This window comes from Siniperca chuatsi, linkage group LG20 (genome assembly GCF_020085105.1).
Source record: "Siniperca chuatsi isolate FFG_IHB_CAS linkage group LG20, ASM2008510v1, whole genome shotgun sequence".
In the NCBI taxonomy this organism is placed as follows: Eukaryota; Metazoa; Chordata; class Actinopteri; order Centrarchiformes; family Sinipercidae; genus Siniperca; species Siniperca chuatsi.
In genome coordinates, this window is record NC_058061.1 from 1,159,880 (window position 1) to 1,171,783 (window position 11,904).

General features: G+C 49.6%; 3 protein-coding genes across 5 annotated transcripts in view; 2 read left to right on the forward strand and 1 right to left on the reverse strand.

Annotated features, from left to right (window-relative positions):
• Window positions 1–11,904, reverse strand: part of LOC122867428 (microfibril-associated glycoprotein 4-like) — a 439,962-nt gene that overhangs the window by 384,865 nt on the left and 43,193 nt on the right. The gene's annotated exons all lie outside the window — the stretch shown is intronic.
• Window positions 315–11,904, forward strand: part of heatr1 (HEAT repeat containing 1) — a 30,833-nt gene continuing 19,243 nt past the window's right edge. Inside the window, exons 1-20 of one of the 3 annotated variants that reach the window (XM_044178159.1) lie at window positions 413–465; window positions 1,019–1,051; window positions 2,608–2,755; window positions 3,669–3,885; window positions 4,047–4,188; window positions 4,277–4,378; window positions 4,567–4,707; window positions 5,286–5,497; window positions 5,887–6,020; window positions 6,149–6,236; window positions 6,491–6,592; window positions 7,401–7,518; window positions 7,600–7,707; window positions 8,649–8,747; window positions 8,876–8,964; window positions 9,549–9,745; window positions 10,419–10,540; window positions 10,710–10,907; window positions 11,696–11,774; window positions 11,854–11,904. The exon at window positions 11,854–11,904 is cut by the window's right edge and continues 98 nt beyond it. In XM_044178159.1, the coding sequence (XP_044034094.1) occupies window positions 2,614–2,755; window positions 3,669–3,885; window positions 4,047–4,188; window positions 4,277–4,378; window positions 4,567–4,707; window positions 5,286–5,497; window positions 5,887–6,020; window positions 6,149–6,236; window positions 6,491–6,592; window positions 7,401–7,518; window positions 7,600–7,707; window positions 8,649–8,747; window positions 8,876–8,964; window positions 9,549–9,745; window positions 10,419–10,540; window positions 10,710–10,907; window positions 11,696–11,774; window positions 11,854–11,904 (2,341 nt within the window). In that variant the 5' untranslated portion in view covers window positions 413–465; window positions 1,019–1,051; window positions 2,608–2,613. Of the gene's footprint in view, window positions 466–1,018; window positions 1,052–2,607; window positions 2,756–3,668; window positions 3,886–4,046; window positions 4,189–4,276; window positions 4,379–4,566; window positions 4,708–5,285; window positions 5,498–5,886; window positions 6,021–6,148; window positions 6,237–6,490; window positions 6,593–7,400; window positions 7,519–7,599; window positions 7,708–8,648; window positions 8,748–8,875; window positions 8,965–9,548; window positions 9,746–10,418; window positions 10,541–10,709; window positions 10,908–11,695; window positions 11,775–11,853 lie in introns of those variants that run through there. The other 2 variants (XM_044178158.1, XM_044178157.1) reach the window with 2 other exon arrangements.
• On the forward strand, window positions 1,094–2,601 carry LOC122867437. The gene is made up of 2 exons (XM_044178241.1): window positions 1,094–1,766; window positions 1,821–2,601. Exons 1-2 carry the CDS (start codon window positions 1,467–1,469, stop codon window positions 2,247–2,249), a joined length of 729 nt encoding a protein of 242 aa, XP_044034176.1. The 5' UTR covers window positions 1,094–1,466; the 3' UTR covers window positions 2,250–2,601.

Consider the following 11,904-nt stretch of genomic DNA (forward strand, 5'->3'; position numbering starts at 1 on the left):
ACACAGACAAGGACAGACAACCATTCACTCACACATTCATTCAATACGGGCAATTTAGAGTTATCAATTAACCTACACATGCATGTCTTTGGACGGTGGGAGGAAGCCGGAGAACCCGGAGAGAACCCACGGTAACACGGGGAGGACATGCAGACTAGAGAGACCCAGAGAGATCGTGTGATGTTGGTCCGGTCCGGGAATCGAACCCACGAACCCACGATCTCCTTATTGGGAGGCAGGAGCTGTAGCCGCTCTGCCACCGTGCACCCTGGAATAAAGTTGCCATATCTTTATTTCTAAATGAAAGCCTGTTATCAGTAAAAGGTGGGTGTTTTAGGCGAAGACGGAAGTACGTCGGGATGAAAATCTCGCTTCACGGAAAAGTTAACCTGACGTGAACCGGAAGTAGACTCATCCAGAACGAGGTCGCTTCAGACACGTGTTTTGTAGAGTTACAGAAACGAGGTTTGAGTTCTCCTTTTTTTAAATTCTATTAATTCATTTCTGAATATTGAGATTTTGTTCCGGCGTGTTTGAGAGAGTTTTATGTTCGTTAGTCGAGAGACATTTAGTTTCGTTTCACCAGAAACGTTTCAGAAGTGAGAAGTCGGCAAGTTAGCTTAACTAGCTAACATTAATGTAGGTGTAGAAAAACTTGAGCGCTAACCTAATCTAGTTTAACTTAACTAGTAGTGCCTGACGAAGATCGGGATCATTTTTTCTTGTCTGGAATTCATTTACATGCCAAACTCCGCTGAAAAAACTGTAGGTTTAAGGTTCTTTATTAGAAAGGCAACGCGCTACACAGTTAAGACTTTGTTAACCACAAATATCCGCTTTTCAATATGACAACAACATGTTCCCCTGACTTTTTAAACTTCTCTTCTTATAAAAGAAGAGTTTCACTGCGGAGCCTGTAATGAAAGTTGACATGCTGAACTTATTAGACTCAAACGATTCAAACGCTGGTTTCATTTTAAAACCTTAAAACCTCATTTTAAAATGTTTGTGTTCGCAGCTCTGAAGTTCTGTAAGCAGCTCTTAGTTTCAGGTGAACGCCTCCGACCACACACACACACACCTGAGGTTTAGTTCAACACACACACACACACACACGAGGTTTAGTTCAACACACACACACACACACACCTGAGGTTTAGTTCAACACACACACACCTACCTGAGGTTTAGTTCAACACACACACACACACACCTGAGGTTTAGTTCAGCACACGATGCATCCAGGAAGTTTTCGCAGCGCTTCACTTTTCCACAGTTTGTTGACTTTTGGCCTTTTTCCAAAACGGATTAATTCATTATTTTCCTCAGAAAACAAACAAAACGACAGAGAGGAAGTTTGAAATCTTTGCAGGTTTATTAAAAACAAGAGAAGTCACATGCACAGAGGTGTTCACAGCCTCTGCTCGATACTTTGAAGCTCCTGTGGCCTCGAGGCTCGGACTACGATGATTCAGGCTCGGCACGAATACGACGGGGCTCAGCAGTGTTCAGGTCTCTCCAGAGATCGGGTTCAGGTCTGGGCTCTGGCTGGGCCGCTCAGGGACATTCAGAGTCCCGTAGCCCCGCCTCTGTTACCTGGGCTGAGGGTTGTTGTCCTGTTGGAAGATGAACCGTGGCCCCGGTCTGAGGTCCAGAGCAGGTTTTCATCAGGGATGTCTCCGTACATTGCTGCATTCGTCTTTCCCCTCGATCCGGACCGGTCTCCCAGCACCGCCATGCGTCACTGTAGGGACGGTGTTGGCCAGGTGATGAGCGGGGGCCAGGTGATGAGCGGGGGCCAGGTGATGAGCGGGGGCCAGGTGATGAGCGGGGGCCAGGTGTCCTCCGGACGTGACGCTTGCATTCAGGCTAAAGAGTTCAGTCTGTGTTTCATCAGACCAGAGGATTTAGTTTCTCCTGGTCTGGGAGTCCTTCAGGAGCGGTTTCTGGAGCTCCTTCAGGTTCTCGGTCACCTTCCCCCCCCCCCGATCGCTCAGTTTGTCCGTTCCCGGCTCCAGGAAGAGTCCTGGTGGTTCCAGACTTCCGATGGAGGTCTCTGTGCTCACTGGGACCCCAGATCTGGGCCTCGATGCAGTCCTGTCTCGGAGGTCTACGGACCCGTCCTTGGACTTCATGGCTCGGCCTGCGCTCTGACGTGCGGCGTTAGCGGTGAGACCTTTTATAGACCGGCGTGTGCCGTTCCGGATCACGTCCAATCAGCTGATTCACCACAGGTGGACTCCGTATGATCAGTGGAAACAGGACGCACCTGAGCGTCAGGACAGACTGTCAACACCTCTGCACCTGGGATTTATTTTGTTTCTGATTTTTAATAAACTTGCAAAGATTTCAAACTTCCTCTCTGTCTCGTTGTCGTTTTGGGGTTTTTGTTTGTAGAACTGAGGAAAATAATGACTTTAATCCGTTTTGGAAAAAGGCCGAAACACAACAATCAGAACGGCCTCTGAAAGAGTCGGCAGGACGAGTGGAAGCATACTGACGCCTTCAGGGTTGCGTTGGGTTCGGGAAGCAGGAAACAGGAAGCAGGAAACAGGAAGCAGGAAGCAGGAAACGGTCAGGTGTGTAACGTCCGTGTCTCCGTCACAGAGAAACATGACGTCCTTGGCCCACCAGCTGAAGAGGCTCGCGCTGCCTCAGAGCGACGCCAGCCTGCTGACCCGCAGGGAGGTCGCCTCGCTGCTCTTCGACCCCAGAGATGCGGCCTCCATGGACAGAAGCAGCTTCTACGCCCTCGGTGAGTCCTGCACGCGGTCCGCAGAGACCACCAGAGACCACCAGGTGCTTCACAACCTGTTGACACCCTAAGCATGTTGTGATACAACTGTCTCCCCTCTGTCTCCCCCTCTGTCTCCCCCTCTGTCCTCTGTCCTCCCCCCTCTGTCTCCCCTCTGTCCTCTGTCCTCCCCCTCTGTCCTCTGTCCTCCCCCTCCGTCCTCTGTCCTCCCCCCTCTGTCTCCCCCTCTGTCCTCCCCCTCCCGTCCTCTGTCTCCCCCTCCGTCCTCTGTCCTCCCCCTCTCTGTCTCCCCTCTCTCCCCTCTGTCCTCCCCCTCCGTCCTCCCCTCTGTCCCCGTCCTCCTCCTCCTCCCTCTCTCCTCTGTCCTCCCCCCTCTGTCCCCCGTCTCCCCTCTGTCCTCTGTCCTCCTCCCCCTCTGTCTCCTCCTGTCTTCCCCCTTCTGTCTCCCCCTGTCCTCTGTCCTCCCCCTGTCCTCTGTCCTCCTCCCCATGTCCTCCTCCCTCCTCTCTCCCTCTGTCCTCCCCCTCCATCTCCCCTGTCCTCTGTCCTCCCCTCTGTCCTCTGTCCTCCTCCCCCCATGTCCTCCTCCCCTCCTCTCCCCTCTGTCCTCCCCCTCCGTCTCCCCTGTCCTCTGTCCTCCCCTCTGTCCTCTGTCCTCCTCCCCCATGTCCTCCTCCCTCCTCTCCCCTCTGTCCTCCCCCTCCGTCTCCCCTGTCCTCTGTCCTCCCCTCTGTCCTCTGTCCTCCCCCCCCCATGTCCTCCCCCCTCCTCCCCTCTGTCCTCCCCTCTGTCTCCCCTCTGTCCTCCTCCCCCATGTCCTCCTCCTCCTCCTCCCCTCTGTCCTCCCCCTGTCTCCCCATGTCCTCCTCCTCCTCTCTCCTCCTGTCCTCCCCCTCTGTCCTCCCCCCTCCAGGCTGCACAGGGTTTGAGGAGCTGCTCGGAATCGAACCAGCCTTCCTGGAGTTCCAGGACACCCTGTTCAGCCCGGCCTCGCTGACCCTGGAGCGGAGCGTCCAGTCCAGAGAGGTGAACAAGAAGCTGGACGCCGGCGTCTCGCTCTTCCTCGCCCGCCTCAGCCCGTACTTCCTCCTCAAACCGGCTCACAAGTGCATCGAGTGGCTGGTTCACCGGTACGCTGCCGCTTCACTGTTACCGAGCGTAAACCAGCAGGTGTCGCTAAAATGTCGTCCACGTTCAAACCGTACGCTTCGGTTTCCCCGCGGAAACGTGAATCGCGTGCGTGTCCTCGGCTGCTTCCTGACTGTGTTCGATGTCTCACGTTGTGTTGCAGCTTCCACGTCCAGCTGTACAACGCCGACAGCCTGTTGGCCTGCGCGCTGCCGTATCACGACACCAACCTGTTCGTCAGAGTCCTGCAGCTCCTCAAGATCAGCGACGCCGGCAGCCGCTGGAACTGGCTGCGCCGCCTGCAGGTTCGACTCTTAACGCCGTACTGCCGCTGCGTGTGTTTGGCGTCTCCGTGTATCTGTATCTTACCTCTCTGTGCTGCTGTTTGTTCAGAAACCGGGCGTGCCGCTGTCCAGAGGAGCCCTGGTCACGCACTGCTACGCAGACCTGAGCTTCATGGACTTCATCTGCACCCTGGTCACCGAGGCCATCCAGGTAACGCCGCCGTGTCCTGAAAACACGCCGTGGTGTGTCCTGCCGGCTGTCATGTGATGTGTTTACATTGTGACTGTGCTAAAAGCGAAGCTAACTTTGCTACTGGCTCCTTTTCAGCTGCGTATAAGTGACATCAGATCCTCGCCTCGTTTGTGTTATATTCTTCTTCTTCTTCTTCTTCTTTTCAGGCTTATTCGGGGCACTCGGGAAGTTGCTCCCAGCTCAGAGTGATCTTCTCCTTCTACGCCTCCACCATCGTCTCTGCTCTGGACGCTGCGGACAAAGTGTCCGACACCATCATTTCCAAACTGCTGCCATACGTTCAGAGGGTAACTGACTCCACGCCCGTTCACGGCTTTGTTTCGGATCCTCGTTTGCAGCCACAGAAACGCTGCGTTGCTGCTTGTGTCTCGTGTTTAGACGCCAGCCCAGCAGACCAACGGGAGTAAAATGTTTTTAAAATGAGCGGTTTTCACTTTTATTTGTCTGAAAGGAGGCCGGAGGTCAAAGCGCAGCCATTTTAATTAATCCTCTGTAGTCAGAGCGGACGCGTGAAGACGACCTCAGTTATAATGATTAATAATTCTCTTCTTCTTGTCCTTTTTATTCCAAGATTAATTATTCTTTCGCGTCTTTTAATGGTTTCTAAACTGTTTTCAAATGAAAGTTAAATACGCTTGAAACCAGAAGGCCACTGATGAACCTCCTGGACTAACGATTAAGCGTTTTGTGTAACGAAAACATTTTTTCAATTATCCCGAATAAAGTAACTGCTCTGATCGCTCCTACGCGTTTAAATGACACAAGACGTTCCTTTTAGGGTTTTTAAAACCGTCGTACTTTAGCGTCAGGTGTCGTATCTCAACGTTTCTAACGTGGCTCCGCTCTGATGATGTCGTCCCCGCAGGGTCTGAAGTCGCCGCTGACAGACTACAAAGCTGCCACCTACATGATCGTGTGCCAGCTGGCGGTGAAGGTGGTGATGGAGGCGAGTCTGGTCGACACCCTCGCCGTGCACATCAGCAAGTCTCTGCTCAAAGAGCCCGTGTTGGCCCAGGAGGGTCTGGGCTGCCTCGTCGTGCTGCTGCAGAACCAGAAGGAGGGCGCCGCTGGGCCCAGGTAGGACGGGGCTGAGATCAGCAGCACACCTGCTCCGAATGTTTCAGACACGCCCACTGCAGGTGGAACCTCCTCCCGCGCAGGGACGGGGTTCGACAAATCTTTAAGATTAAAATAGAATAAAACAATACAACAGTACAGAATATAGAAGTAGCGCTAAAGGACGAAATAAAAAGAGAAACTAAATTAAGATACTGTACGCACGCCATGTCGTGCTAACGGCGGCGGCGGCGCTAAGTTAGCACGTGTTTGTAGAAGTCTTTTCTTGGCAGAGGCCTGTCGTGTCGGAACGAGTCGACCTGAGACAGAACGCGAATGATTCGTTGGCTGCAGAGCTAAACGTCAGAGCCCACCCCTCCTCTCACCTGACTGTTTCTGTCCATCCTCAGAGCTTTCAGCCGCCTGAGCTCGATGCCGACGCTGGTTCCGACGCTGCAGGTCATGGCGGCGGCTCATGATGTCAGTCCTCTGCTGCGCTACCTGCTGCCTCACCTGGTCCACGCCGTGTTCACCTGCGGCTCCGGTGAGAACTGGAACGGCATGTTAAAAAAAGTCTCTCCGAGGTCTTTGGTGACGTTGAACGTGTGGATAAATAAAAAAAGGTGGAGTCTTCATTATAACTGACTGTTTACCTGTTGTTCTCCGTCACAGGTGAGACGGAGACGGCCGAGCTCGGCGTGTTGGAGTCCGTCCTGCAGTCTGTTCCTCTGACCAAAGGCCTGGACCAAACCGTGGCTCGGTAAACTCCGTTCGTCCTGACTGTAGCATCTGTTTGTTGTCCCGGCTGCTTAACGAGCCGAACTTCACACCTGAAACACCTTTAAACACCTTTAAACACTGTGATTAGAAGTTTTCCAGCTTTGCTTCTTCGTGTTGCTGTTTGTTCGATCCGAGTTGCAGTAAAGCAACCGTGAAGATCTTGTGAACGGATTTAGTTGAAATGAGTTTTTGGAGCTGACAGCGCCACCTTGTGTCGCTGTGTTCCTCCTGCAGTTTGCTGTTGGACGAGTATCTGAGTCAGACCGAAGTCTCTGCTGAAAACACGTCGGCCCTGGATCACCGCCTGCAGCCTCTGGTTCGACTGTTCGAGTCCAGGTGAGTGATGTTCAGTTTAAAACGATATAAAACAGAGAAAAGCAGCAAATGCTCACAGCTGAGATGCTGGAACGAGTGAATTTGTGGCATTTCTGCTTGAAAGATCAAAATGCTTTCTGATTATTATTCTATAATTGTTTCAGATCTACTTTTAACTGTTGAAACTGAAGCGCAGAGAGATGAACGGTGAAGGAAGTAAAACCAGGTGTTTATTTCACACTGATTAAAAAACCGAAAAGTGAAGCTGTAAACAGCAGCTGTGGTGACTTTAATCAATGACTTAAAGGGTTAATTAATAACATTTTCTGTTAATCAATCAGCAGGTTTTTCAGAGGAGCAATAAGTCCGATAACGATGTGATGTCCTGTACTTGTTTCGCATAAATATGTGAGAGAAACAAACTTCTCTCAGAGTTGTGACATTTTACACGTGAACAGTAATCTTTAAATTCAAGATGGCGGTAAGTGTAAATAAATAATAGAGCTGAAACGATTTATTGATTAGTCGATCCACAGAATGATAATCTATTAATCACATGACGTCCTTCGAGCAAAAAATGCCAAAATGCTTCCAGCTTCTCAGTTGTCAGGATTCGTCTGTAATAAACTGAATATTTTTAGGTTTTGGACTGTCGGACGGACAAAACGAGACATTTATTGACGTCACGTTAGACTTTCCGCAACTGTGATCGGCATCGGAAGAAAAGAGCCAGCTGATTAGTCAATACAGTTACAACCCTGAAATGTAAAATATATGAAATAACATTTTGAATTTTGAGCATTGGTCGTGTGTGTTTGTCCTCCATCAGATACTGTGGCGCTCTGGACGGCGTCCTCGCAGGTCACGTGACCACCGTCAGCAGCTCGGAGCAGAAACATCTCTTCCACCAGTTCCTCTCTCTGTCCATGAGCAGCGGGAAATACCAGGTGCGCCACGCCGCGTGCCGCAGTGTTAATGGAAGACGCCAACTCGCTGCTGCTGTCTGACGCTTGTATCTCTGTGTGCAGATTATCGGCGACTCGAACACGTCGCTGCTCCTCAGCCTCAAACACCCGCAGCCTTCGGTCAGAGTCTCGGCTCTGGAGCACCTGATGGGCGTCGTCACCTCCGGACAGGTACGCCAGGAGATTTCCTGTTTTCAGACAGTCCAGATGAAGCTAGAATCACTGGAGGCTGAGATCATTACCGCTCATCGTAGCTGCAGAACCTGCCTGAGAATCCTGCTGTTTCTAAGTTTCCTTCGGTCGAGAAGAGTTGGGTTGAAAGAGGAGTCAAGGAAGCCATTTTTGTGAAAAAAGAAAACCCCTCTTTGAACAGAAATGGTGGTCTTAGATTCAACCTGCCCAACGTTTACCACAGTGTATTAACACCGTGGTCACACCAATCACATGCTAATCAGGTACTTAACAGTGATGAGGGAGGTGCAGCCAGAAAACAATAGGCCTGATTACTGATTACTGGGCCATCATAGAAACTATTAGGTCAGTTTCAGGTGAAACTAGCTAATCAACAGATACTCAGGTAGACTCCTCCCTGAGGGCGGGGCTTAAGCAACACAGAGTAGCTTAAATTTCTGAGTTCTCAGACCATTTTCACAATTGAGAATGACTTCCGGATGGGAGCCGAAACGTCCTGATTCTGAAAACAGCGTCCAGATGACTACGACTGAAACCTTTTCTACGATTTCCTTCAGTCTCACAGTGATCCAGAGACTGCTGACAGCTGCTCTAATGGGGCAGAGTGGAAACAAATACAGGCTCAAGGTGTAGCTCACAGCCAACTAGCACTCCATGGCAACATTATACTTCCTGTTTACATCCCCCAAAGCATTATGGGAACTGTAGGTCCACAACTTCGGACAAGCTTATCTCCCAAATAAATGTAAGACAGAAAATAATAATAGCGGTTAATAAAAAGTCCATTAATATTCACGTTTTTCATGTTAATTTCACTGTTTAGCATTAAGTTTGAGATGACTTGATTTCCTTGCTTTCTAAGGGAAAAGGACCACTTACCTGCTTTTCTAAGCGCATCTCATGGTCATGTTTCTCCTCAGCAGCAGAGTTTGGACGAAGCGTTCCTGAAAGACGCCGTCGTGGACCGCCTGAAGGACGACGTGCCGGAGGTCGCAGCTGCCGCTCTCAGAGTCCTGGAGGTCAGTGCGACGGTTAACGGGGTGGTAGACTGGAAGCAGCGCCCCCTTTAGGCCAGTCAGGACGGTGGTTTTTTTAAAGGACCACGCCGGTGATGGCGAGCTGCCAACTGTTGCTTCTGTTGTTTCAGGTGTTGTTCGATGCGTTGGACCCCGAGGACACCGTGTCGTGTTTACTGTCGCTGCTGCACAGAGTGGATCTGTCGGTGGCTGAGCACTGGTCAGTGAACTACACACACACACAATCGTGATTTTAATCCTTTCGTTATCATCTCAACTCGCGTCGGCTCGAAAGACTTCTTAGCGTCCGCTCGCCTCGCCTGCAGCCCCCTGCTCTTCTTAACATTCAGAGAGTCTGAAATCAGAAACATCACTTCATGATTAATGATCAGCGAGAAAAGAGTAAAATGTTCCCAGGAAGTGACCCTTCAGAGCTCATTCAGCCTGTTTTCCTCTTACTCGAGTTATTTGACCCTTTATTAACCTCAACTTTGTGACTTATTGTCATTAAATCAGTTTGTTTTATCATCATTTAGTTTTTTATTCTGCATCTTTTTGATTTGAAGACTTGTTTTGTTGACGTTGCATCTTCCTGGTTTTATTGTTTTTATGGTTACAGGAGTTTTATTGTAAATATCTGTTGTTTCAGTTGTTATTGCAGGTTTAAACAGCTGCTGAGTTGTTTCTTTAATACACGAACAGTCTGATATCAACAGTTATTCAAGAAAAATACCTTCAGTTAAAGGAAAGGTAACTGTTACCTGTGTCACTGTATTAAACGATACCTTCACGTGTCTCCTCCAGGCTGCCAGTACTGACGGAGGCGGTGCGTTTACTGTCCGACCCCCGGCTGGGAAAGGGGGGCGCCGAGCTGTTGCAGAGGGCGGGCTGGAGGCTGCTGCCCTTCCTGGTGATCACCTCCACCCAGCTCGGCCTCGCCTCCTGCGTCGCCCGATCCTCCATCATCACCCAACACCCGCTCACCCTGAACTGGGCTCAAGGTGACAGATTGAACCGGTTTACTGTTCAAAAGTTTCAATAACGCGAATTAATGCTGGAAGATTTCAGCGAATCTCGTTAAATGTTGTGTCAAGTTCATGCAAACAGTATTATCTGTAAGTTATCAATAATGTGATATAAGATTCAATATCAAAATATATCTGAAATGTTGCGCTGCAGTTATTTTATCTGATGTCGACACTTCAGCAGGACATTTAAAGGAATTGTTTGACATTTTGGGAAATACGCGTATTTGCTTTCTTGCCGAGAGTTAGATTAAAAAGATTAATGAAGATGTCTACAGCCAGCAGCTGGTTAGCTTAGCTTAGCATAAAGACTGGAAACAGGGGGGAACAGCTAGCCCGGCTCTGTGCAGCTCTGCAGCTCCCCGACGAACACGTTAATCCCGTTTGTTTCAACTGTAAAAACGACGCATTGTGTTTTTCCGGAGGTTATGTGTCGGACTGATTCTCGTCCAGCAGCGATGACTTCCTTGAGCCTTGTCGACGCTTTGAGGTCGCCAGGCAACCAGCAGATTTCTCATCTATCGTCCGCGTTTCTATTCCCCAAAACGCCGAACTGTTCCTTTAACGTACCACTTGGAGCGAGCTCAGTCTAAAGAGGTGACGCGTTGTGATGCCGAACAGCTTCGGTGTTTTCAATCTGTCCTCGCAGAGCTGGATGAGCTGACGAAGCGGAGCTCTGAACCCGACTTCGTGGGTTTGGCCAACCGGCGGCTCGTCTCCACGTTGACCGAGAATCTGGCGAACATGGAGCACTTCTCCAAACGGGACGCTGTGAGTTTTTATTTCAGGCTGAGGACTTTCAACACTTTCACGTCAAGGAATCATTAATGAGTCTGAAGAGTTGGAAGGTGTATTGATCCTCAGCGATACAGACCCATTTTCTCCGCTTTCATAAATGTAAGTCTGCTGTTCTTCTGTATTTTGTTATTATCGTCCTCAGCTGGAGAAGCTGGTCCTGTCGGTGGAGCAGCAGCGGGGCGCCGGCCTCCGGGGGAGGGCGTCCTTCCTGGTGCTGACCCAGACTCTGCTGCTCGGCCTGGGAGAGCTGAGCGAGACCCAGCACCTGCTCACCGCTCAGAGGGTCTACATGATGCTGGAGCCCCTCCTGCTGGAGGTCACCGGGGACGCCGACGCCCAGGTCAGACACGATGAAAACCTCTTATATATTTTAGGACAAAAGTACAAAAACTGTAGTAGTTTGGAAGAAAATTGAGTGAAGGGACAGAAACTGTAAATGACTCAACGCAGAATCTTTCAAGTCTAACGCAAACTTTCGATTTAAATTCATTTGGACGTGAGAGAACACAGGAGGGAATTGAACAGGCCGTTAATGTGCTACAAAATAACGTAGAGAAACTTTGTCACAAATACGACATCAGTGTATCCGTCGGGAATATCTGGTTTGAACATTAGTAATGAGAGATATTAGGGGTGAAACTGAATTTCAAGCCATGAGTTTGTACATGTCGGGATGTTTTACAGGACACAGTGATGTGTCCGACCCTCTGACATTACAACAAAAGGAAACGTTTTATTATTGGAACATCGAAGAGATTAAATTAACTTAGTAAAATAACCTTATTCAGAATCCTATGGGAAGAAGTATTACAAGCCAGTACATTAAATTCAAGTTTTAAGGTTTGTGTTTGACGTACGTTAACTTACGTTTCACGCGCATCGGTTAAGCTAACGAGACGTTAAGAACGTGGAGTTTGTTTGTGGTTCTTGTTGTTTGTAGATGTGTAAAGTGGCATGATGTGGGTACGTTTCTATTTGGAAAATACAAATAAAAACCTTGTTTTTATAATAAAAAAAAAAAGCTGAAATCTGCAGCCGCCTCAGACTCCTCAGCAGGTCCGACAGAAAACGTTTGTTCTTTGAAGCGGCTGATTCACAGGTGTTGTTGTTGTTGTTGTGTTTTAACAGGAAGAAGAGCGTCGTGTCATCGTGTCTCTGCTCAGAGACTTCATCTCCTCCCTCAGGTGTCACGACGCCTCCTTCAAAGGTAGTAACCCTCCTGGATGCGTGACAGCTGCGAGCTCACCTGAGCAGACACACAGCACCTTATGTTTTCTTTCTGCCAGGTGACGTGTGGTGGAACCCGGAGAAGCTGGACACAAACACCTGCTGTTACC